Here is a 27,437-nt window from a genome sequence, read left to right as displayed (position 1 = left end):
CACAAAAAAAAAAAAAAAAAAAAAAAAAAAAGAGTTCTGTAGGCTTAAACAGGGTAACTTTGAAATGTTATGTTATTCTGGAATTAAAGGTACAACAGAAATAAGAATGTGTTATATAAAAATAAGTTATTCTGAAAGGTCATCTTGCAAGATCAGGTTTTTCTGTGGTGTGGGGAAGAGGCAATGTTCTGAAAATCCACTGGGAGAAGCAAATTCATAAATATTAATAAATGGAAGCATCATTATAGATAATAAAATACGAAGCAGCATGTGAGTTTGGATGGTTTTTATTGTCACAATATGTGGTTGATGTTTGGGTAAAGTATCTTATTATGAGCTGGAGGCATTTTATTCATACAGATTGTGTTCTGGAAAACTTCATTCTTGAACTCATCTGAAACTTGCAGTATCACAAGTTCTGAAACTTATGTTCTCAAGCAAGGTTTTTTCTTTTTGATCACTACATATTTTTAACCTGCAAGACCCTCATGTCTTCTCACCTAGTTATTGCATTGGTCTCTTTATAGAGACGTGCCTCTTGTCTCAATTCCTCTAAACCTTCCTTCACATTACTGCTAGAAAGGTCTTCCACAGTACTGCTATGGTCATATCATAGTTGCTCAGAATATTACCAAGAATCCCCATTATATAAGAACTAAAGCTCCTTTTGTGGTATTTGCCACCTTTAATAATCTAGTACTCACTACATTTTCAGCTCCACAAATATTATTTTCCAGCAATATCAAGGTATTTGTGAGTCCTATACACAGATGCTCTCTCATTTCTCCACATCTTTGTACCTGCAATTTCTATATTATTATGTTATAATGGTTATATCTCTTGGAATGCCTTTCTCAGACTTTTGTGGCTTGACAAGTTCTTAACTTGTTCTTGACAAGTTCCGTGGTTCAATTGTCAACTTTGTATGCCTTTTGTGACTCACCAAGTAGATTCACAGGAAGGCAGGCACATCTTTATGCTTCAATTTCATTTTATATACACATGCCTTATAGTCCCTATTACACTGCACATTGATTTAGAATCACTTGCTTGTACACCTTCCCCACTAGTCTGTGAGTTCCTGGAGGACAAAGACCGTACATTGTCATCTCCATACCCTCCCTGTCACAGTATTCCTCCATAGTAAGTAAAATTGTGTTATTCATTCATTATTTCATTTTTATCTCTTGAGAGGCAGTAGAGTATAGTGGTTAATATATATGGCTTCTGAAGTCAGGCTTCATGTCTGTCTCTGGAAAAGTTATTTAACCACTCTCTGTCTCAGTTTTCTCATCTATAAAATGGGAATAATACCAGAACTTACAGGATTTTTATGAGGATTTGATGAACTAATACATATAAAGTATTCAGAACAGTGTCTGAAACCTAATAAATTATGTATGTATAAGTGTTGCTATTAGTATTATTTCTTATTTTGCTTTGCATCGAGATGGATAATAGTTTGATATATAGTCATTCATACCTGAAGATTTTGAATAAATGAATCTTTTTCTAGACAGAATAATCCCAGCTCCCTTATGCTATTTTAAAAATCAGACTAATATTCCAATCTTTAAAAAATTTCTCCTTTGGTCCTTCATCTTAATGCAGTGAAAAGAGTATTTTTGGTATTTTGCTATTACAACAAGAATTTTTGAACCAAGTCACTAAATTCTCATCTATTCTTTTTAGTTTCGTTCTCTATGCTAGTCACAGTGGGCATATAACTGCATAAGATAGGCAAGAGGCCTGCCTTCATGGGATGTACAAATTCTTACTTGCAGGAACAAACTTTTTACCATTAGCCAAATTACTTACCACTCTTTCGAATTCTCTCTTCCAATAGGTCAGCATGTCCAGCTGGAAGTTTCTTACTGAAAATCTCAGCTGAACGGAGAAACATAGCTTCAACCGCAGACCCTTTCAGCAAAGCAATCTGATCTTCATGGTCCAATGTCTGAAACCCTGAGTGAAGATGATAATCAAATCAGTATCAAAAATTGTGAATGTTGTATAACAATATTTCATCATCACCATCATCCCCATTGATAAAACCTTTCCATAAAGTGATTTTGTAATTGTTTTAAGATTGAGCAGTTAAACTGAGTCAATAAGTATCTATTGTACTCCCCCAAATAGAAGCTGACTTTTATCTTCATTGAGCAGGATTTATTTAACAAGTCCAGACTAAAGAGGATATCAAGTCCATACCAAATATGTATACTTATATACTATAGAAGACACAGGCTGATTCAGATGAAATATTGGAGATAAAGTAGATTCTCTCTGAGCCATTATTTTAGTCATATCTTGTCACATCAGAGAGGGTCAACTCTGCAGAATGGAAGCATCCACAAGCCAGAAAACATTTTACATGTATTCAGAGGTTTAAATGAATATTTGGCCAACTTGTGAGTCTTTAACCAATGTGAAGAACGGGTAGCATTCCACCCTGCCCGCCAAAAAACCAATCAGGGCCATGCTGAGGTATCTGCTCTGAGCTCAGCACTGCACATGTGGGGTAGGGAAAATCAGAGACATATGGGAAAAAACTGATGACCTGAAGAAATATAACACTGCCCAGAAAATCCAAAGTCCTTATGCAGGCTTATATGCTATAGTCCCCAGCAGCCTCTCTGACCTCACTTTCTCCTTCATCACCTCCTCCTCAGTTATTGTGCTCCAGCCACACAGACCTCTGGCCCTGTGGTGAACACACAAGTCTGATTTTGCCTCAGGGTGTATGCTCTTCCCCAGCTATCCCCACTCCCTCAGTGTATGCAGGCCTCTGCTTCAAGGTGACCCTACCTAAAATAGCACTCCCCAGCACTCACTAGTCGCTACCTGTTTTATTTTCATTCATAAAACTTACTACTGCCAGACATGATACTATAAGCTTATTTGCTTATTTGTTAATTATCTGCCACCTCTCCTGGAGTATAAACTTCTTGGGGACAGAAACTTTGCCTGTTTTATTCACTTTTGTATCCCAAGTGCCTGGCATATAATAGGTATCCAAGAATGATTTGTTGAATAGTGACTATTCAGCAAGTTAATAATGACTAAATGAATGAAATGGAAACAAACACAAATTTACATGCATATATGTACACACAGACACAAAAACACAAATGGAGATAAACTAATGCCATCAGGGTCTAAATGCCCTAGAAAAACATTAAATAACAATGGAGTTCAGAGAAGAGAGTAATGCTAAGGACTAAAAGTCACTACCTTGATGGTAGGCATTCAAAAATACTTGCTCAATGAATAAATGAATGAATTGAAGAACAGAAAACATAGCAGGAGTCCATTAATGGTGAGTACTTAAATAAATTATGGTAGATCCATAGGAGGGCAGTATAAAATAAGGTCTCTAAAATCAGATTGCCTAGAATAAAATTCTGTCTCTGACACTTACTATCTTTGTGGCCTTGGAAAACGTACTCAATCTCTTAGTGTCTCAGTTTCCTCATCTCCAAAATAGGGATTATAAAAGCACCCACCCCTTAGGATTGGCAGAAGTATTAATGAGGCAATCATATTAAATGCTTAGTACAGTTCTTGACATATAGCAAATACTTAAAAAATGTTAATTATTATTACAATGGAATACTATGCAACTGTTAAAAGCATGAGGCTGATTTACATATATGGGAAGATGTTAAAGAAAAAAAGATACTATATAATCTCATGTACATGTTTAAAAACAATCTGTGTATGTGTATGTGTGTATAGATTAAAATATATGAAAGAAATCAAACCAGACTTCTGTCAGTAGTTGCCTATAATAAAGATGATACGGATGGCTGTGAAGGGGACTTTAACTTTCTGGTCCATACATTTCTGCATTGTTTGAATTGCATGATTGAATTACTTACAATGGGTACCAATTTATTTGGAGTTTTGTATACAAAACTTTAAAAATGGGGTGAAAATTTCTTTCTTTTCCTGCCTGCTGAGGCTGCCTTCCGAGATGGTCCAGCTCTCTGAGGCATGATTTTAAGGATGTTTGGAAAGGTCTCTGGTAGGACTTTTTTTTTTTTTTTTTTTTTTTTTATTCAAACAGAAAGTCACAAAAATTATAATCATCCTCATCAGTTCACTCAGTCCCATGTAATTAATTTTTTATCTTGATCTTTTGTTAGCACTTTTATGAATTCATCAGTTTTCCATTAGAGTTCTGAAAATGCTTATTCATTCAGTTCAGCAGTATCTGGTAGGACTTTTTATCAAAGTCCATTGATCTAAATTCAACCCCTATGTTGATAAGCAAATATTTAAGTCCCTTTCTATAATTTGCATTTTCCCCAAGTATAAAATCAGATCGTGAGAGTAAAGAACAGGCTTTTTCAATCTATACTCCCTGTCTCCCTCTACCCAAGATTCTGAATCACTCTTTTAGAAGGTATGCCCCTTTGTTTCTCTTCCTAAAATATAACCTAGAAACTTAAATCAGTCCTAAGTCTCATTTTCACCTCAGTGTCACAAATGCCTGATCAATGAGAGCAGCAGAACATCTTCTCTAAGTAGCAGCTCTGCATTGACCATCTCTTTTCCTGTTGATAAGGAATAACCTTCCCCTGTTCTGAGAACTTGAGTCTTTTTTTATGACTCTTCAAAAAGTCACTACCTTAGAGAACCTAAGAGCTCCTTTGAGGGCAGGAGCCATGCTGAGTCTCCAGCACCCTGGACAGTGCCTGGCACAGGTTATGCTCAATGAACTGCTGAAAGGAGTGACTCAGCTGGGTCTCTCACAAAACACCCTTTCCTATTGGTATTATATATCACTATTATTACTATATATAATAATGTTGTCATTTCTATAATTATTGTTAAAAGACATTTTTTTCTTTCTCAAGGTTTTCTTGCCTTTTATTTCCTGCTGCATTTAAATTTTTTTCCTTCTACTTTACTCGTTAAACATGCATTAATTGTACTCTTTCTCTCCCTCAGGAAATAGGTTAGGCACTGGAAACGAAGAAGTGTGTAAGATATTGCCATTGCTTTCAGATAAGCTACCTTCTTATGAATAAGATACTTTTTCACCTTCAGTTATTTCCTGATTCAATACCAACTGACCATTTGAACTGAAAAACCTTTTCCCATAAACAACCAAGAACATCACATTCTCCCTTTCCCAGTTCTCCCCCCAACAGTTATTACTCTCGTGTAATCTTTTTTTAAATCATGATTGCCTTCAGCCAAATTAGCATATAACAAATTGTTTCTCTTTCATTGTTAATAAATAAATGAGAGAATATTAATGTTTCAATGATAACAAGAACTTTCTCCCCACATCTTATGACTTTTATATAAGCTTATGTCTATCCATGACACATTTAATAAAATAATAGCATAATGCTGACAAAAGAAAGCAAATTAAACTAATTACAATCCTACATCAGAAGTCACCTTCTGTAATTGAATATTACAGTGTTTTGCTGCTATACAAGATATTTATTATACTCTACTAGACCATGGATTCTAATGTACTAAAATATTTTAAAAACACTGCAACAACTTAAACCTATTGGCTTATAGAGCATTGATAATATGGCTGAAAGAATGGGGGAGGAGTGGCCCTGGGAGACAAGAACCTTGAATTCCACTTTCTGTACTGGCACCATCTGAATGACTATGGATAAGTCCCTCTCCCTCATCCCATACATACACTTGTTCATCGAGCCCTACCAATCTTTGAGTCTCTCTTCATTTTGTTTCCTCTTCTCTCTCCCACTGTTATTGCTTTATTTCAAGCCCTCTACCTGGACTGGTGCAGTAGCATACTAACTGATCCTCCCTGCCTGCAGTCCCTCCTCATTCAAATCCATCTTATACAAACCCAATAAAGCCATATATCTATAACATAAATCTCATTATGGTCCTCTCAAAATGAAAAAAAAAAAAAAAGCCACCAAAAACTTCTTACCATCCAGGGCATCCTTATCAGTCTGGTACCAACTTGCCTTATGTCTAGCCAAGGAGCCCCCCACAGACATTATTCTATAGCTACACCGAATCTTCTCTTCCATTTCTAATAATCCTATTCTTGTTCATGCCTCATTACCTTTCCACAAGCAGATCTCTCGACTTGGAATGCCCCTTCTCTTTCGTACCACTGGGAAAAATCATTTTTTCTTTTACACTCAAATATGATTCTTTCTGAAGCCTCACTGTCTTTCTCAGATACAATTAGGAATCATTTTCTCTCTGTTCAACAGCACTTTGTATACATGGTTTTTTGGTTTTTTTTTTTTTAATTTTAGCCTTTAATCACTCTCCTTGATGGTAATTGCTAGGTACTTAGCATAGAGTACATTTCAAAAAATGCTTATTAAATGAATAAATGGATGAATGACAACTTTGGAAAGTCTCAATTTTTTAACCTAAATTTGCAGAATTATTATAATTTAAAATATCCCATCTGGCTCTAACATTTCGTGTCTATAGTAATTAGACACATTAATTTAAAGCAGATGTGGGGGACTTCCCCGGTGGCGCAGTGGTTAAGAATCCACCTGCCAATGCAGGGGACACGGGTTCAAGCCCTGCTCCGGGAAGATCCCACATGCCACGGAGCAACTAAACCTGTGCACCACAACTACTGAGCCCGCGTACCACAACTACTGAAGCCCACGCACCTAGAGCCCGTGCTCCGCAACAAGAGAAGCCACCGCAACGAGAAGCCCGTGCACCGCACGGAAGAGTAGCCCAGGCCCGCCACAGCTAGAGAAAGCCCGCGCACCGTAACAAAGACCCAACGCAGCCAAAAATAAAATAAATAAATAAATAAAATTTAAAAAATAAGTAAATAAATAAAAAGCTATAAAGCAGATGTGGCATTATTCCCTTTTTACAATGAACAGACCCTGCCTCTCAATGTCACAAGAATATTGTACAGTGTAGTAGAAAAGTAACTACATGTAAAAATACCTGGAAGTTTTTTTGTGAATTCTACGAGAATCTGTACATGACTGGTAGCCATTTCAGTTAAAATGAGAAAATTTTCTTCTGCACTGAATTCTTCTTTTAACTAAATTTTAAGAAAAAAGCAAACGATAAGTAGATAGAAGGGGAAATCAATATAATATTGTTACACTATAGAACCATATTTAGATAATGAATTTTAAGACCCAGCTCAAATTTTTCAGATCCTTGGAGAACAATTACTATTACCAAGCTAGGTATGAGACTTCTTACTCTTTGTTTAATGCTGCAAAAAGTTTAAATGTACAACTTAAATTCTAAGCCCTAATCATTTTAAATAACATATTCGTATATAAATTTGACCCCCAAGGTAGTAAAAGCTCCAGAAAATATCAACCTTAAACCCATGTAACTTCAGATATTGTACATACAATTTTATTTGTTATCTCCTGAGGCATCCTCTGCTTGCTGTAGGAATCCATGATATAATGAAGAAGATTCTGTTGATCTGGGGTGAGCTCCATTTTCTCCTACACTTGGCAAAAAAACATGAAAGGTGTCAGGGAAGCTGGTTATAAGGCATGTTTCCCATGTGTACTCTCATCTGGAGTAAACCGCTAGCAGAAATTGTTGAAAAGAGCCCTAAATATGGCAGAAACTGTGCATGCACTCTGTTATGATGTGTAATTGCTTCCTCTAGTTCCTTGGGCAAGCCACATCACATTTCACTAAATTTGTCACAAGTGGGTAATTTTCCCATCTATAAAACAGGGATAACAAAATATTCCTTTCATGTATGTCTTGTGAATAAATAATAATCAGGAGATGAAGCCTATCAGGCCTACTACCATAGCAGAGTTGAGTAGTCCTCATAGAGACCATGTGGCCAAGGCCGAACATATCTGGCCCTTTACAGAAATGTTGCCAATCCCCAAAGTAGTGAGTCATCAGTCTGGACAATTCAGACCACAAACACCTCTTTCCCCCTGATTAGCATCTTTTGATGAGTGTGAATAATAGTGTCGACTTGTTGCTTCCTTTACCAAAGTGTTGTTGATGAATCACTATAACAAAGTGATACAGCTGACCCTTGAACAACACAAGGTTTGAACTGCATGGGTCCACTTATACACAGATTTCCTTTAACTAAACGTGTTCTACTGCATTACAGAATCTGTGGTTGGTTGAATTCACAGGGGCAGAACTGAGGTTACAGGAGGGCCAGACTGTGAAGTTATATGTGGATTTTCGACTGCCCGAGGGTGGACATCCCTAACTACCCCCGCAAGTTGTTCAAAGGTCAACTGTACTTTTTACATAAAATTATTTTTTTCTGAAATGAACACAAAATAACGTACTTGCAAAACTAAACATGGATGACATTTTCTTTGTCCGTAGTATAATAAATATTGAGACGGGTGTGACTTAATCAATCATGGATTATAGGGTTTTCAACTAATGGCAAATTAAAATTCCTCCAAATGTTCTGTGAATTATCACAACATGTTTGGCTAAGCATCCAAGATGCTGTTCCTCTATTTTGTCCTGAGTCACTCAAAGGATTTCTTGAGTAATCTGTGACCTCAGGGAGAAGGGCCTTTCTCTATTGACCCACAGATGTGTATTCACCCTGTTTTACCCCTTTCCAGTCTCAGCCTCCCTTCTCATTGACAGGGAAAGAAATGTCATCGACACTCATTTTAGAGCCCAAACCATTCCCACCGGTTACCTCCGGAAAGGAGGAGGAGAATGGCATCAGGGAGATGGAGAACTTTGACTTATTTCACTTCATCCATGTTTACGTAACTGCTATCCTTGGAATTTTTACATGGAAGCATGTATTACTCTCTTGACTAAAAAGCCCTTGATGCACACTTGAAATGAAATTCTGCTTGTGGCTGCGGCCCTGGTGTGAAAGCTCCCCGCCCAAGTCACAGCATCCTAGAAGCTCAGTGGCCGCCGGCTATGGTGGACGCGCTGGCCCGTCATTACCCTGCATGACTTAGTTGTCGAGGTCACTTGTCGCAAGTCACGTCCTTCACCGTCTTCATTAATGGTCTGATCTGCGTGCTGCTTCACGTTTTTCCTCAGTCTTTTAGATTTACACTGAATGTCAGTTAACAAGCCTGAAAACATAAACAGAGAGTCTTCGCCATCCAAGGAAAGTCCTGTTGGGTTTGTGGTCCCAAGGCAGCTGAGGTGCGGTCAGCTCAAAAGGTCTCCTTTGCCATTTAGCACAGAGCTAATTCTGGCCCTACTGACACTTTAAGACTTGGTCTTGAACAAGAAATGTATCTCCTGTGAGCCTCAGTTTCTTCCTTGGTAAAATGAGAATAATATTTAACCCACAGAGTTATCTGTAGATTAAATATCATTAGGTCATTTTTAAAAATGAGCTTTCTGCAAAGAATTTGTAACACCAGAGCATTGTACAAATGTAAGGTATTCAATAAAAAAAGGTGAATGACACTCACCCTCTTCCTGGCCTAGGGGGCCTTGAAAGCTAGTGTTTCAAAACATAGGATTAATATTGTTTTCCATCGATGTTTACATAACTGTACTGTAAGAAGTAGATCCAATTTCACATTAAACACAAAAGTAAATGTGTTGAGTAAAATGATGTCAACATCCTTTAGGGAAAAATTTTAAAGTCCTGTTAATTTTCAGAACTGTATAAATTATTAAGAATATAGTTACAGATGAAAATAACTCCAGGGGACTTTGAAATTTTCTTTTGAATAATCATACAATATCATCATAAATTTACACTTAAACAGAACTATTAAAATAATGAAGAACAATCTCCCATTTAATCTTCCTATTTAACTTCCTTATTCTCTCAATGTTAATGAAACGAAGTTCCAAGAGTTCCTTTGTCCAGGGCATTTACTTTATAGGATCATACAAAAGCTCTTATATCTGTTACTAGGTAAGTTTGTGTTTTCATAAATAACATTATAGACTCTTGTAGGTGGAGTCATGAAAAATGTCCTCAGGACTTTGCTGGAACAGGTTCATATTTAAGTGATGAGGAACATGAACCACTCAGGATCGAAGTAAGTGTTTCCACTGCAAGATTGGATTCCAGCCACAGCCCCTACCGCAGTCTCTTGTTTCATATACGCTAAGAAGAGATTGTGATCGGGCACTATAAAATTTTCATCCATCCAGAGCTGGATTATTTACACTGACCTATTTTTACCCCCCTCCTGCACGCGTTATTTCTTTGGGTCCATCCCAGTTGCCTGCATTTGGGGAACAATAGAACTGGAGTCACCTTCCAAAGGCTTTTATTTCATGTGGCATTCCCTCTCTGAATGTTATCATCCCCTTGGTGACGTTTGTCTATTTGTGTTTTGAGCAGGAATAGGACATATCTCAGAATCTGAGTGGTCTGTAGAATTTGCAGAATGAAAAATTAATATGTTATGTACGAGCATGCATTCCAAATTTTGATGAAGATTATGGTTTCTCACAAAGCCAGCAGTTAATACAGTGTCTCTTTATCTGATCGAAGGACCGAATTATATTAAAACTCGGAGTAGTTAATTTCCTGTGTAAACCTATACAAATTGGTTCAAAGCCGCACTAAGAGAAAAAGGAGTCTTAATAAAATGACTAGGTTTAAAACTCTATTTAGACAATTCAGAGGCAGTTACACCTTATAGAACATGCTTAATTTTCCCCACAACTGTGAATTTTTATGCTGATTAAACAATAAATAAGAAGGATATTAAATCATATTTGGAGGAAACATTTAGACTGTCATTCTTTGTAGCTTATTAAAACATGTTACTTTGACTGTATGTTAACACCATTTCACTTCACGTATAATTCATGGCAACAATGGACAACAAAACACAGCTGTTTCTTTCAGGTGCCTAAGATGCTCTTTAGCTGACAGTTTCGACAATTTCAGTGGTTCATTACCGTTTTCAAGAACTTAGACGGCTTAGTAAGTCTCTTCTTTAATGTGACGTACAATTCTAATCATGTGAGTTACCTGACATCTGCCTCCTTAAGAGATTTTTAGTGGAATTTAATTGCTTGTTGCGAATACCTGTATACATACATTCAGCCAACATTCCCATCTCTTTGCATTTCCTTAGTCGACACTCTTGGCACTTCCTTCGCATGTACATGTCCATCACACAGTTGCCCCCGTTTTTACACTTGTACACGGCATTTTTGGTAATGCTTCTCCTGAAGAAACCTGGGGAAGAAACAGAAAGAAGAGGCTCCAAACAACACACTTGGATTGAGAGATGCCAGAGCATTTTTCTCATGAATCCCTGTGGGGCACCCAGGCCATCCTTGACCATATCGGTGACAAATGTACTTTGGGCTGCGCTGCACGGTCCAGATGGCTGCTGTTGTTAATGATTTATTTCTCAAAAATAAAGACACATTTGAATTATAGCCTCTCTTTGGAAAAATCTTGGTTTGTTTTAAGAGATAGATTACTTCCATTAGTGTATCTTTACTGGGAGACCATTATGTACTGATGAGCTCTAGGTGCTGGTGGTACAGGGGTGAATAAGTTATCACTGCCCTCTTACAGTTTACAGGTTGGTTGAGAACAAAGAGAGGCAAACAACCAAACTAGTGAAATTCCGTGTTCCTGGGCTGTGCAGAGGCAGAGAGGCTGACTGAATGATCAGTTCTGGCTGCAGAGGTCAGACTCGGAAGTGAGCATTGAGGTTTCAATTCAGTACTTAATATACGCAGCTTGGTATAATGATAAACATGCCAACCTTGCTTTAAAATAAACATCTCCCTGGAGAGGATGCAGCCACAGCTACAGCCACTACAGTGCAGCTGCCTGGAGGTGGGGAGGGGACTGACTGGCCTCCTTTCTGCTACTCCTCTTCCTCCTCCACCCATAGACCTGGATGACCATGGTTCCTGACACTTCCGGAGTCGAGGTGGAGTGGTGAATAAGGGTTGGGCTGGGGGAGGCAGGGGAAGAGGTGACAGGAAAGAGCTTACTTGCCTGGTGTTGTTAGAAGCTGGTTTGTATCTAGCAAGTTTTGGAAACTGACTCTTTCTCCCTTGGTTTGGGTTCTTTTGAGAACTCCTCCCATCACTGGGATACTTTCCTCTGCAGTTCCTTGTTGAGGGCAAATATGTGTCTCTTCTAGCCCATGGCTTGCATCTCCTTCTTCAGCATCTTGGAATTTGGCAAATTCACCTGCGTCCTCTTTCTTCTGAGGTCCCTCCACTCCATGGACTCAACCCCATGCCAGTTTTCTCTGCTCCAACAAACTCAGAGAAAACTGCTCCCACCTATCTATGAGCAGTCAGCCACCCACCCTCTTGCCCTTTCAGCTTCTCAGGTGAAAGTCAGACGTCAATCTTTCAGTGTCCCTCAGCTGCAGGGAATACATGTCAATCTCCTTGAGTGATCCTATTGAAGACCCTTCCATTGGGCCTGGGGCAGCAGGGCCTCCTTAGTGTACAGATTTTATCTGGAGAAGGGCGACACCTTTTTCTAATTCTCACAAAAGTCTCATACTTTCCAGCGGTGGCCCCCAGGGGCAGACAGCCCCACCCCACCCCACCCCTTTGCAATGGGAATGTGGGATTCCTAGCACACTAATCACATGTTCCAAAAGCTTTAAAGATCACTCTCTAATTTCCAACTCCTGCTCACTTCATACCCTCAGAGTAAGCGAGGTATTTAACTAGTCCTTAACCACCCACTGCAAGATGGACTCACTTTGGAATGTAGCATCTATTGTCTTCACGCCTTTGCCAAAATTGAGACAGAAGTGTCCTTCCTATTTTATCAGCCTGTTGGAATAATAGCTGACATTTACTAAGCACCCACTCTCTGTTGTTCTAACCACTTCACCTGCATTTAGTTATTTAATCTCCATATCAATCTTATGATGAAGATAATATTATGTGTCCCCATGTTACAGATGAAAAAAAAGGTACAGAGAGGTTAAGTATTTTGGCCATGATAACATGGTTAATAATTGGACTGAAAAGATTTAAATCCAGGCAGTCATGCACCAAAGCCCACGCTCTTAACCACTATGCTATAATTGCCCCCCTTGCATCACAAGAGCGTAGAATAACTTAATCTTAAATACCTACCATCTGAAAGCTGCATCAGAGAATGCAAGGGAGATACAAAGATGAAGAAAACATTCCTTGTCCCTCAGAGCTTCCAACTTAGGGGGAAGACAAAGAAGTAAAATCACAACACAATAAAAATGTAGAGTGACAGGATAGCTAAGTAATAAATTATTGGAATGTAGATGAAAAAGTGATCATTTCATGGCCACACTAAATGCTTGTGAAGGATGTGCCACATTAAAGGGAGACAACAATTCCATCATAGACTTGGAGATTTGCACATTTGTTATGACAATTTTCCAAGCAAAATGTGATAAAAATTGTCCTAGTAAAATAAGTATAATATGACAATTTCCCATCAGCTAAAAGTCTAGTGTCTCGAGGAAAAGGCATTATATGGGCTGGGAATGGCCCTGATTAATTCCAAGTAGGGGGAATCACAGACGGACTCATGAAGGAAGTAGAATTTGAGCTGGACCTCAGAGAATAAGTAGGATTTTGAAACATGGACTTTGAGGGAGGAAGGACAGTCTGGGAGATGAGCAAATGCATGGAGTTATGGAAATTCCAAGGAAGGGGAGATAATCCATCTTGATGGGAGGGTAGAGTGTGGGGAGAATTAGTGGGAGCTGGATGAGGGCATGTAGTGGGACAGAATATGGTTAAATGCCCTTGAACTCCAAGCAAAGAAGTTGAATCTTTATATCAAGTAGAGAGAGAGAAGCCTTTAAAGGGTTTTGGCAGGGGAGGGTCTAACCTAACCTGCGTGTTGGGAAGACTCCTCGGGGCAAGGTCAAGAAAGGCGGGAGAGGGAGACCGGAGACTGGAGGCAAGAGGCTGTTATGGCCAGAGGGTGACTGATGCCTGACCTATATAGGGGGGCGGGGAGGAAACAGAGGAACATTCAGGACTCGATAACCAGCTCAATGTGAAAACAGGCTGAAGAAAAAGTTAGAGATGTCAAGGTTAAAAAAGTCATAGACTTGCTTTTGAATTTGTGAGCTGGTATAACTTTCAGTAGGAATGGTATTACCGTTTTCCTAAATGTCAAATCCAACCACATAAAGTCTAAAAAAAGACTGTGCTTCAGATCAGTGTAGATATTGGGAGTGCAAACACCACATCATGCAATTCAAAAGAAACTACAGACAAAAAAAGAAAGAAAGAAAAGAAAAGAAAAAAAGAACTTTTTCCTGATACCAAATGATTGATCTCAATGACCACTTTAGCTTACTTGAGTCAATCTTCCCACTAATTTTCAGCCCTTCCCAGGAACAATTCCCTCTAAAACCATGATAGATATTGATAGCTCAATAATGAACTGAAATAAAATTCCTTATTCCAGGGTGAGTCAAAGGAACAGTGCTAGGACAGTTCTGCAGGTTTTTTTGCTCTGGTATTAACTGAGAAAGGAATCGTTATCATCTCAATAGCTGAATTAATTAGCTTTCACTCTGAGGTGGCAACACAATATTATCATTCTATCATTTAAATAAGGCTACATATACTGTATTTATACTTATGCAAATCAATCCATACAACATACCTCTGCCTCTATCTTGTGCATATTCAACAATACCCATATCAGAAAAGTCATTTGAAAATGAATGGAAAGGAAATTCACTGAGGAACAGAGGCTCCCTGGTAAACGAAGATGAATAGACAGGGCTGGCATTGCCCTCAGGGGAGTGTGTAGCGCTAGGGGGCTTCCTGGGGTGGCAGGCGAATAAGCTATAGGATGGTAAAATGGATCCCTCAGTTATGCAGAATATTGGACATCCTGTTTTTCTGCTTCTTTATACAGATAGAACCCATACCATACCCTACTCCCAACTCATACATACATATGTGCCCACACAGACACACATGCACATACTGGACTCTAGGGACTGACAGTAGGCCACACATTACTTTGAAATCAATAAAATGTTGGTTGATGTTCAAACCTCTAAGGGTCTCCTGACTTTTTAAACAGCAACAACACATAGGACTGAGGAATTAGTTATCTTAACATCCAATATGGCCTAAAGAAAGTCAGCTTTTAGTTCTGCCTCAGCAGACCATAGAATAAAAAGGACTCCACCACCCACTTTTACAGGACTTATTTTGTAGCAGGCACTTTTAAACACTTTGCATATGGTGTTTCACTTAACACTAATAACAATCCTGTGAGGTAGACCTATTCTTATCTCTCTCTTATAGGTAAGGAGACTGAGTTACACAGAAATTAAGTAATTTGCTCAAGGTCCTACAGATAGTAAATGGTAGAGCTCAGATTTGAACGCTGATAGGCTCAGTTCCATACTCTATGCTCTTAACCACTATATTATGCTGTGACGAAAGAAACGGAAGAACAGCTTCAGGGCTAACAGCACATTTTGGCTTCTGTAAGAAACTTGCTTGCTTGGGGCAGGAAGAACCGGGTTCCTGATTGGCTGATTCAAAATTAAACAGCTCCCTCCCGCCTTGGGAACTTCCCGTCCTGTGAAGGGTATAAAGGCCTCGCCCGACTGTTAGTCGGGGTCTCACTCACTTCTCTCCGAGTGGGACCCTGTCGGGACAGTTTGTGTAAGCTTCTATACTTGTACTTGTATAAATCCTTTGCTAATCTTTCTGCTTGGTGTTGGTGATTCTTGGGTGTCCTTGGTTGGGACACGGGTCGCATTTACCGGGGAACTCGACTCCAGGCGTGTGGCTCCCGGACCGCAACAATGCTGTCCTTCTAGTTAGGAGATTACATTCCTAAAAATTGTCTTTTGACATTAATCTCCCCAAATCCCATTTTGCATGTGAAGTGCTCCACAGTTTCATCCGTATCTCCAAAACTTCTTCAGAAACATCCTATTCTCCCTCCCCACTCCAGATGTCTGCTCCACCTCTGGCTCACTGGTAGAAAACTGCAAAGTAGCGCAAACTAGAGAGAACAGCTGCCAATACTAAACCAGGTAAGCTTTGGCCTCCATCACACAATTTCTTAGACTTTAGGATCTCAATTCCTATCTTTGAGTTGCTTGCTGAAATTTTTAGAACTCAATAATAGACTCCTGATCACCTGGCAGGAGCTGTTTTAGATCGTTGTTTTTGAAAAAGCAAACTCTCAAACTTTTGAGATGCAGTTGATAAAAATTATTCTTGACTATTTAGTTCTTGTTAATGTTGCTTTTAAGGTTTTTTCCCCCTTTATCTGTTAGGGAGCCACAAAAAAAATGTATACCTGATTTTCCAACACTTACTTTTATCACTATAATTTCTAATTATTTTTTCTTAAATAAGTTTAAAAAGAACTGACTTTGAATTATTTTTGGAAGTTGCCTAATGTCACTCCAAAGTAGGCAAATCAACAAACAACTTATTAGTCAAAGGGCATTCATCAAACTTCTATACTCCCTCTGGAAAATAATAACACTGTGAAATAAAAGTTCATTAAAATAACATAGTCTGGGCTTCCCTGGTGGAGCAGTGGTTGAGAGTCCGCCTGCCGATGCAGGGGACACGGGTTCGTGCCCCGGTCCGGGAAGATCCCACATGCCGCGGAGCGGCTTGGCCCGTGAGCCATGGCCCCTGAGCCTGCGCGTCCGGAGCCTGTGCTCCGCAGCGGGAGAGGCCACGGCAGTGAGAGGCCCGCGTACCGCAAAAACACCCAAAACAAAACATAGTCTATAAAAATGTTTGAATACTACTCTGTCAGTGTATCAAAAATGCTGATGAATCTCAGAGAGACAGAAACCAGAGTAAACTTATGAAGAAACATGGCCCAAGACAGGTGCAGAAGAATGCAGGAGTAGGAACAATGGGGAAGTTCCAAGTTCAGATACAAGGAGAGGCAGGTGGCCCTGAAGCGCTGATAGGGAGCATCCTGTTAAGCCAGGAGTTGGCTAACTACAGCTTAAGGACAAATTTGGCTCCCTGCATATTTCTGTGTGGCCCACAACTTGAGAGTGGGTTTTACATATTTTAATGTTTTCAAAAAATCAAAAGAAGAATATTTGTGATATGTAAAAATTACATGACATTTAAATGTCAGCATCCATAAATAAAGTTTTATTGGAACAAAACCAAGATCTTCACTTACATATCTGCTTTTGCACTACAATGGCAGAGTCAAAGAGCTGAGACAGAGACATTAATACTTGCAAAACCTGAAATATTGACTCTCTGGTCCTTTACAGAAAAAGTTTGCCAACCCCTGTGCTAAGCCAGGGATAGCAGTAGTGTTTGCATGCAGTCTCAAGAAATGAATATGAGCCAGTGAGGGAGGAAAATGCCCAGGAGGAACAGGGAGTCCCCAAGCCCAGAAGACATGGACAAAAGCATTCTGTCTAACAGCACATCTTGTCCTCCCTCCTGATGGGTAAAAGCAGGCTGCAGAAACACAAAGAGCATCCTTAGAGAGGTGGGCAAGGAATCTCTTTGTCTACTCAATGATATTACTCTTCCTAGACTCATTTGGGAATTGCCTTTGCGGGCATGTGCCCTGGAGGCAGCCCTGAGTCTGTTTCTCCTTTTGCCTTAACCTATGAACAGAAAGCACAGGATCAAGGTGTAAGACATTGCCAGGTACCATGTGGATAAGTTGATTGGCACAAGCTACAGGTTGATGGTTTTTAAAATCTTTCTCACAAAGATAAAAAATTATTTATCAGCTCAACCACATAACTGAACTGGGAAAGAAAACAAATCTACATGATTTTAGCAACATAAATAAACATAATCACTTTTGACAATTTTTAAAAGGTCCGTTTGATTATTTGGCCTAATGATTTTGAATAACCAAAAAATAAATCACCTCCCACTCAAGCTCAGAATTAAAGGCATTGTAGTTAGCTGTAATTAATCATAATGATGATGATGTTAATAAAGAAGACAGAACCCCTCTCATCCTCTATGTCAGCTCAAGTATCACCACTTTATCTATGGCATACCCTTCATGTGCTCTAGCCATGTTTTTTTCCATTCTGTTTTACATTCTTCACATCACTTATCTGTATCTAAAATTATCTTATAACTTATTGAAGAGTTCATTCTTTTCTATGGATCAAAATTCAACAGATATAAAAGAATATAGAGTAAAATATCTCCTTCCCACATTTGTCCCCAGGACACCCAGTCATCCTTCCCACTGACAACCAATCTTATTTGCTTTTTAATTTTAAAATTATCTCCTTTAATTCTTGTTTTTTGTTGTTACTTTTTATTGGAGTATAGCTGCTTTACAACGTTGTGTTAGTTTCTGCTGTACAGCAAAGTGAATCAACTATACATATACATATATCCCCTCTTTTTTGGATTTCCTTCCCATTTAGGTCACCACAGGGCATTGAGTAGAGTTCCCTGTGCTATACAGTAGGTTCTCATTAGTTATCTATTTTATACATAGTAGTGTATATATGTCAATCCCAATCTCCCAGTTCATCCCACCCCCACTTCCCCCCTTGGTATCCATATGTTTGTTCTCTACATCTGTGTCTCTATTTCTGCTTTGAAAATAAGTTCATCTGAATCATTTTTCTAGATTGCATGTATAAGCAATATTATACGATATTTGTTTTTCGCTTTCTGACTTACTTCACTCTGCATGACAGCCTCTAGGTCCATCGACGTCTCCGCAAATGGCACAATTTTGTTCCTTTTAATGACTGAGTAATATTTCATTGTGTATATGTACCACATCTGTCTCCTTTAATTCTTTTGATTCTGTTGAATTTGATTAAACCCAACTCTTCACCTACTCCATGCCTACACTTGAGTAGCCTCAATGTGCCAGGAAGAAACACACAACAATACTAATAGTTTTATGTGTTCCTGACAGCAAATCTGGGGTGGGGTTTCCATACTGCAGGCAATCCTGTCATGTCCAGCACCCTCTCCTGTCCTAGACTTTGTTACAACTTTTCCGTTTCAACCTCTCAACACCACTTCTCCACCTCTGACTCTCAGCTACCCACTGAGCTTTTTATTTGACTGAGAAAATCGAACATATCAGAAGAGAATTCCCACATGCACCGCCATGAAATGCACCACATAATCTGCCTCCCTTCCTTTTACTAAAGATGGACTGGTCCCCTTCTAAACAAACCCCACCTTAAAATAAAACTCTCCCGTGACCGCCCACCCTTCCATCCATCGCCCTGCTTCTCTGCTCCTCTTCATGATAAGACTCCTTGAAAGAGTAGCCCATGCTGGCTGTCTCTACTTCATCCCCTCCCTTTTCTCTTAAACCCGTGCTGATCAGGCTTTACCCCCACCAGCCACTGAAAAGGATCCTCCACTTTGCTTCGATTCTCAGCGCTCCCCTTCACTGAACCACCATCAGTGTCTGACACAGCTATGTGCTTCTTCCCTCTTGAGTCAGTCTCTTTCACTGGCCCCCACGAGTCCACTCTCTTGGTTCTCCTTCCTCACTGGCCCCTCTTTCTCATTCTCCTTTCTAGGTCATCTTCGTCTTCCCAGCCTCTAAATATTCCAGCACTCCAGGGCTAAGTCCTCAGTCCTCTAACTAAATTGAATCCTTATGTGATCTCATCAACCCCTTTGGCCTTAAATGCAGCTTAAACACACTGATATACTGAGCCCTCTCAAATTTATATCCCTAGCCCAGGTCTCTTTAGTGAACCCTAGATGCACAAACCTAACCACCTACTCATCTTCTCCACTTGGGTATCTCACAGGTACCTTAACCGTAACCTGTCCAGAATGGATCTTCTGCTTTTACATCCCCAATCCTGCTCCTTCCCAGTTTTCCCCTTTCAGTAGATCTCACACCCGTCTCCCTGTTGCTAGGACCAAAATTCTTAGAGTCATTTTTGTCTCTTCTCTTTCCCATTCCACATCCAAACCATCAGCAAATCACATTTTATTTTCTTCTGTCAAACTTTGTTTTACTCACCGTTATACCCTTAGGCCAAGAGTGGTGCCTGTACCTACCAGAGACCCAGTGAATAGCTGTTGAATGAATGAAGGGAGAGAGTCTACACACTGTTAATTGTTATCTCATTAGCTTAAGTAGGTTAAACATTAAATGTTCAATAATAACACATGATTGTATGGTGTACCTCTGAGGTGAACAGTTTTCTAAACTTCGGATAGATCACCAATCAAAACATACCTTTGGCTGGGGTGAAGTGAGAGAGTGGCATGGACGAATACACACTACCAAATGTAAAATAGATAGCTAGTGGGAAGCAGCCGCATAGCACAGGGAGATCAGCTCAGTGCTTTGTGACCACCTAGAGGGATGGGATAGGGAGGGTGGGAGGGAGATGCAAGAGGGAGGAGATATGGGGATATATGTATATGTACAGCTGATTCACTCTGTTATAAAGCAGAAACTAACACACCATTGTAAAGCAATTATACTCCAATAAAGATGTTAAAAACAAACAAACAAAAAAAACATAATTCTGCTTCTTAGCCTCTCCCTGCATCTTTCAAATGAGGTTCTCAAAGTATATCTTTTAAATCCCATATGTACCACAATTAGAAATGAAGATATCTAGATGCCTTGTTTTTCTCTCTGATTAACTATATGATTTGAGGTATCCAATTTTTAATGGTTTCTATTTTGCAAATAAAATTCCAGAACCTACATTCTCCTTTACACTTACCTGACATTTTATAATAAAAAAAATATTATATTAGTTGACAATGTGTATCCTATATTTCCCAGAATGGTTACAGACACAGCTCATCTAAGCCTGAGCACAATTAAAAGTCAGTATAATAGACTGACTTTATTTCATATTTGAGGTTTAAAATTTTTTCCATATTTACTCATGTTTTGTTAAAATGTGTGATAATGGGGCTTCCCTGGTGGCGCAGTGGTTGAGAGTCCGCCTGCCGATGCAGGGGACACGGGATCGTGCCCCGGTCTGGGAAGATCCCACATGCCGCGGAGCGGCTGGTCCCGTGAGCCGTGGCTGCTGAGCCAGCGCGTCTGGAGCCTGTGCTCCGCAGCGGGAGAGGCCACAACAGTGGGAGGCCCCCGTACAGCAAAAAAAAAAAAAAAAAAGTGTGATAATGAACAAACAAGATCTTGTCTGTAAATGTATAAATTTCTATATTTGATGCTGTTCTTTATTTTTAAAAATATGACAGATGTTTCTCATTTCTATGTATGGAAGGGACTGATAACCTTAGTTATTAGACGATGTTTCATTTTGTACACGGTGAATGTTGTTCACTAATTTATAGTTATGACTACTTTTGGAAAGTATGTTGGTGGAAAACACCAGGAGACCATTCTGTCAAACAACCAGTGGGCTTGGATTTGCCATCATCTAGGCTTTGTTTGTGTTTTCTGTGTTAGTGTTTTTCCCAACAGAACTGACTTTTAAAACACTGACTTTCCTTGTATGTACTTTAGTGCTGACTGTCTTTGGAAAGCCACTGACAGCAGGATGCAGGGCAGGATGGTACAGAGGAAGAAGTGTAGTTCAATAGTCCTGCAGATTTGAGTACCAGTTCTAATGCATTCTTTCATAGCTGTGAGATCTGGGCGAATTTCTGAGTGTTGGTATTTTTATTGGGAAAAAGCAGATGATAATACTATCTCAAGGAGCCACTATAAGGGTAAATGAAATAAAGAGTCTCCAGTGGAAACTGTCCAGCCCATAACTGAGAATCATTATTTTCCCCAGTTTGTCTGAGTCCATAAATGTGTATTTTTCAACAATTTTAGGAATTTTAATGTAAAGGATGATTTATCAAGTGATTCATGTGTGATTTATACTTGGTCCCATTGTTCTGGGGTTCGGGGGTGTCGTTTTGTTGTCTTTTGCTTTTCTATCCCATCCCAAGAGGGTAGCCATCTTTTTATGCTCACTTGCTAAGACAAAAGCTGAAGTTGTTTACCTCTAGATAAAGATAACTCTCAGATAGGGCTTTTGTTTTCAACCCCTCATTGAAAGGGTTATACTGCATCATATCAAAGATGATGGAGGTGCAGGTCAATGCTTTTAGAGTTGGGGGAGCAGAGGCAGCTTAGCTGGAAAGAGGTTTGGGGAACTTCACCAGAGCCTGAGAATGGGATGAGTCTCACAGGGTCTCTGAGTATTGGACCAGCACCCATAAAGAGTCTCTAGAGAGGTGACAAATCTCTAATGGGATAGCTCTGAGATGAGGACAGGAAGATACTAATAACCATGACCTTGGAAACCCTGAGTTAAAATACCCATGTCAAAAGGTGGCTGAGTTGTCCACTCTCAAGGGGTCAATTCAAAGGTGAACAAGGAGCATATCAACTAATACCAAAATATTCCACCCTGTGTAAGACCCCTGAGATTTGTGCATGTTCCTGGGGAAAAGAGCATCCCCAAATATATCCCCAGTGGAATTTCTCATCAGCCAGGGGGATTATGAGCCTGGGGAAGATTAAATTTGATTACAGAAATATAGAAATATGATATGTCTTACACTTAGTCCTACCTGTTTCAGTAACAAAGTGTTTCTGAAATGCTACACATAAAGTACATCTAAAATACGGAGGTGGCTATCAAAGGAAAAACATAGAAATGAACTAAATGAAAATGAAAATACAACTCATCAAAATTTGTGGGATATAACAAAAGCAGTACTCAGAGGAAAAATTCATACCATTAACTGAATACATTAGAAAAGAAATACATAAAATCCAATAATCTAAACTTCCACCTTAGGAAACTAGAAAAGAGAGCAAATTAAATCCAAAGTGAGCTGAAGAGGAGAAATAATATAAGTTAGAGCAGGATCAGTGAAATTGAAAATAGGAATACAACAGAGAAAATCAATGAAACCAAAGCTGGTTCTCCAAAAAGATCAATAAAATTGAAAAATATCTAGCAAGGCTAACCAAGAAAAAGAGAGAAGACACAAATTACTAGTATCAGAAATAAAAGAGAGCCATTACTACTAATTCCATGGATATGAAAAGCATAATAAAGGAATATTATTTTAAAAATTGTATGGGGGCTTCCCTGGTGGCGCAGTGGTTGGGAGTCCGCCTGCAGATGTAGGGGACACGGGTTCGTGCCCCGGTCCAGGAAGATCCCACATGCCGCGGAGCGGCTGGGCGCATGAGCCATGGCTGCTGGGCCTATGTGTCCGGAGCCTGTGTTCCGCAACGGGAGAGGCCACAACAGTGAGAGGCCCGCGTACCGTAAAAAAAAAAAAAAAAAAAAAAAAAATGTATACCTTCTCTATATCTTTAATTCTGTGTTTGTAAGAAGGGGAGATGGTTCTGTGGAAATAAAGCCTATCCAAATGATCAAAAAACAAAATGCAAAACACAAAAACACAAAACCATTAGTGGTTATCAGTGGTTGCTTCTAGGGAACAGGACTTGGGGCAGAAATGGTTGGGCAGAGACTTTTCTACCGTTTTGACTTTTGAATGACATGTACTCATTGCTTTGACAAAATGTTCAAGTGACGAAGTTGTCTAAAGGAGTTGAAAGCAAAAATCCGTGGACACCCTCACCCCTACTGGGTATCCTTGGGAGATTGAGGGCAAGGGTAACATCTGCAGGGGTTGGGCTTTTCAGGACTTTAACAGCTGTTTAAACTCCCAGGTAGGCAAACTCCCAGGAGCTGGAGGCTTATACTGACTAGTGGCCTCTACTCACTACTTTCCTATTTATATATTGCTTATATATTTAGTTTAAACATTTTTTTCTTATTTAAATCTAATTTCTATTGTCTTCAGTTTGTCTTATATCATTGCTCTATATTTATTTGAAATATCAACTTTTATTCATTGGAAATCACCCTTCTATCGTTTCCTTTTTCTGTACGTTCTTTTAGATACCACTTTATTGCTTTTGTATTTTCAACCTCTTTTGTTTGTTTGTTTTACTGGTTTCTCTTTTCTTCTATTTTAGCTCAATTGTGTAAACTGTTTTCCTACTTTGCTTTAAAATGGTGAAAGTGAGAGCAGGAATTTCGTTTTGTTCACCACTGTATCGCGTAGGCTTAGAATAGTGGCTGGCATATAGTTGGTACTTAATAATATTTACTGAAAAAAATTGAATTAATTAATTCAAACTCCCAGCAACTAGAGGCTTAATTAGTTAACTAATAGGAAGAGAGATAGTTTTGAAAATAGTGTATGATCCAAATTAAGGGGGCTGGATGAAGAGAAGAATAACAATGATAAAATAATAGGAATTCATCAACAAAACAACAATAGCGAATGTTTTATGAGCACTCAAGGTGTGCCAGGTAGAGCTGGAGGCTTTAAAAACAATGTCTCTATTCGCAAACGAATCAACGGACAAAGGATTAATCTCCAAAATATATAAACAGCTCATGCAGCTCAATATTAAAGAAACAAACAACCCAATCCAAAAATGGGCAGAAGACCTAAATAGACATTTCTCCAAAGAAGACATACAGATGGCCAAGAAGCACACGAAAAGCTGCTCAACATCACTAATTATTAGAGAAATGCAAGTCAAAACTACAATGAGGTATCACCTCACACCAGTTAGAATGGGCATCATCAGAAAATCCACAAACAACAAATGCTGGAGGGGGTGTGGAGAAAAGGGAACCGTCTTGCACTGTTGGTGGGAATGTAAATTGATACAGCCACTATGGAAGACAGTATGGAGGTTCCTTAAAAAACTAAAAATAGAATTACCATGTGATCCAGCAATCCCACTACTGGGCATATACCCAGAGAAAACCCTAATTCAAAAAGACACATGCACCCCAATGTTCATTGCACCACTATTTACAATAGCCAGGTCACAGAAGCAACCTAAATGCCCATTGACAGACGAATGGATAAAGAAGTTTTGGTACATATATACAATGGAATATTACTCAGCCATAAAAAGGAACGAAATTGAGTCATTTGTTAGGACGTGGATGGGTCTAGAGACTGTCATACAGAGTGAAGTAAGTCAGAAAGAGAGAAACAAATATCGTATATTAACGCATGTATGTGGAACCTAGAAAAATGGTACAGATGTACCGCTTTGCAGGGCAGAAGTCGAGACACAGATGTAGAGAACAAACGTATGGACACCAAGGGGGGAAAGCGCGGGGGTGTGGGGATGGTGGTGTGCTGAATTAGGCGATTGGGATTGACATGTATACACTGATGTGTATAAAATTGATGACTAATAAGAACCTAAAGTATAAACAAACAAAAAACAACTAATATTAAACTTTCTTTGGGTTATTTGTATGGAAATATGTTAATATAAATGTTTCAGACATCACATGAAATTTCTAAAAATCTTATATGTTCTGGTACAATATTATAATTCATAATTCTAGTTATTACTTTAAAATGTGTATCTCAGAAATAACTAAATTTCCTTGTCAATTGCATTATTATGAACTTTCATCAAATCTTTAACCGTGGTCATTTTTTTTTTTTTTTGCTTTACGCGGGCCTCTCACTGTTGTGGCCTCTCCCGTTGTGGAGCACAGGCTCCGGACACGCAGGCTCAGCGGCCATGGCTCACAGGCCCAGCCACTCTGCGGCATGTGGGATCTTCCTGGACCGGGGCCCGAACCCGCGTCCCCTGCATCGGCAGGCGGACTCCCAACCACTGCGCCACCAGGGAAGCCCAAACCATGGTCATTTTAAAGTCTTTTGTCATTTAGAGACAGTTCTGGGTGTACTCTGATGCTTTCAGAAAAATGTTCCTATAAAAGGGTTTCATCTTCAAGGAATTCATGGAAAAGACTCTGACAAGTACAGGTTTCTGGTAACTGACTATACTGCTGAACTGAATGAATAAGCATTTTCAGAACTCTAATGGAAAACTGATGAATTCATAAAAGTGCTAACAAAAGATCAAGATGAAAAAAGAAGTAATTACATGGTACTGAGTGAACTGTTGAGGATGATTATAATTTTTGTGACTTTCTGTTTGAATAAAAAGTAAAATCCCGCAAGGACTCAGAGGCAAAAAATATACAAATCAATTTTCACTGCAAAGTAAAGAAGCTGTTACAGTGCTGGATTACTGGACTGAATGTCAATATTATGACATAGTATGAGTGTGTTTCGTGTTTGGTAATTGCAATCATCGTTGCTTTTGTTGTGGTCATCCATTTACAATGCTTGGTGTCAGTTTATTTATCTCTTGTAAAAATAAAATACAGTGCGTGTGTGTGAGTTGTGAAAAAAAAAAGGAAACTTAAAAGAAATAAAAGAACAACAACAAAAAAACCCCACCAATGTCTCATTTTTTCTTCATGACAACCCAGTCATAATAGTAGTAATAGCAGACACTTATTGAGGGTTTCCTATTGGCAAAGACTATGATAATCGCTTTACACACATTAACTTATTTAAATCTACCTCAAAGGGTTTTCTTGAAGATGAAATGAGTTAGTACATGTAAAGTCTCCTGATAAAGCCTGCACAAAATAATCACTTGATGTATGCTATTTCTCTGTCTATCATCATCACATTGCCATCATCTCACCTTCCTCCTCCTCAGCTATATTATTATCCTCATTTTACAGGTACGAAGACTGAAGCCCAGAGACATTAAGTAACTTGGAAGAGAATCAGCTGGGGTTGGAATCCAGGTTATCTGCCTTCAGAGTCCTACTCTTCCCAAGACTTTTATAACAAAAGTCTTCCAATGCAGTGAAATGGTTTAATCCCCACCCCTTGAATCACACTCTAAGATAATTTGACCTATAGAGTTCATTGGGATCATTATTAAATTTTATAAAATCAGACCTCAAAATCAAATAGGATTGCAGTAAGTTTATAAGTAAGTCAGGACTCCTCAGCTCTAACCCATAAACCAAAGGCCCATTGGAAACTCTCTACATCTATCCTACATGTCACAATTGTTTCAATAATTCTAGAATCTTTTCTAAAACTTCAGAACTAAGTCTAATGCTGGTTCACTATCTTATATAAAAATATGTTCAAAGGATGAAAAGTCCCCCATTTGCTCATAAAATGCCTTTTAGACGTTCTACCATTCTTTCCTGGCATGGAGACGGTTGTGAGTGGCATTCACATTGACATATTTGGGAATGCAGCCATTTGAAATATCCAGTCAGATGCAGATCAGTTTTGTCAGTTGAGGTTTGAGGTTTGAATCAAAATTCATCCAGACCTTAGCATATTTCCATATGCTCCACACTGATAACGGAGGCGGAGGGACAGCTCTCGATTTAATCTAGTGCCGAGCAAATGGCTCTCATTGTCACTTGGCATTATGCTTGTGTTCTGCAGTTGTTATTTTTTTAAAAAGTCAAAATTTATCTCATTGATGCCATAAATACCTATAACAAATAAAAGCTTAAGAAAAATTAAAGTATTTCTAACAGAAACAGAGACCAGTGAAATCAGGAAGTTTAACCGTGGTCTTTGTTTTATTTTTAAGTTTTAAAAAATTGGGACTTCCCTGGTGGCACAGTGGTTAAGAATCCACCTCCCAAAGCAGGGGACGTGGGTTCAATCCCTGG

At 39.1% G+C, this 27,437-nt stretch overlaps 1 protein-coding gene across 9 annotated transcripts in view; it reads right to left on the bottom strand.

Annotated features, from left to right (window-relative positions):
* NR1H4 (nuclear receptor subfamily 1 group H member 4) overlaps positions 1-27,437 on the bottom strand; it is a 54,705-nt gene that overhangs the window by 9,208 nt on the left and 18,060 nt on the right. For 2 of the 9 annotated variants that reach the window (XM_007465331.1, XM_007465329.1), the window contains exons 3-7: positions 10,991-11,143; positions 8,923-9,056; positions 7,362-7,460; positions 6,937-7,036; positions 1,819-1,965 (exon numbers count right to left, since the gene is read on the bottom strand). In XM_007465331.1, the coding sequence (XP_007465393.1) occupies positions 1,819-1,965; positions 6,937-7,036; positions 7,362-7,460; positions 8,923-9,056; positions 10,991-11,143 (633 nt within the window). Of the gene's footprint in view, positions 1-1,818; positions 1,966-6,936; positions 7,037-7,361; positions 7,466-8,922; positions 9,057-10,990; positions 11,144-27,437 lie in introns of all 9 variants that reach the window. The other 7 variants (XM_007465333.1, XM_007465330.1, XM_007465332.1 and 4 more) reach the window with 6 other exon arrangements.

The sequence above is a fragment of the Lipotes vexillifer genome, unplaced genomic scaffold (genome assembly GCF_000442215.2).
Source record: "Lipotes vexillifer unplaced genomic scaffold, Lipotes_vexillifer_v1.1 scaffold141, whole genome shotgun sequence".
Lineage (NCBI taxonomy): Eukaryota > Metazoa > Chordata > Mammalia > Artiodactyla > Lipotidae > Lipotes > Lipotes vexillifer.
This window is presented reverse-complemented; position numbering and strand designations above follow the sequence as displayed.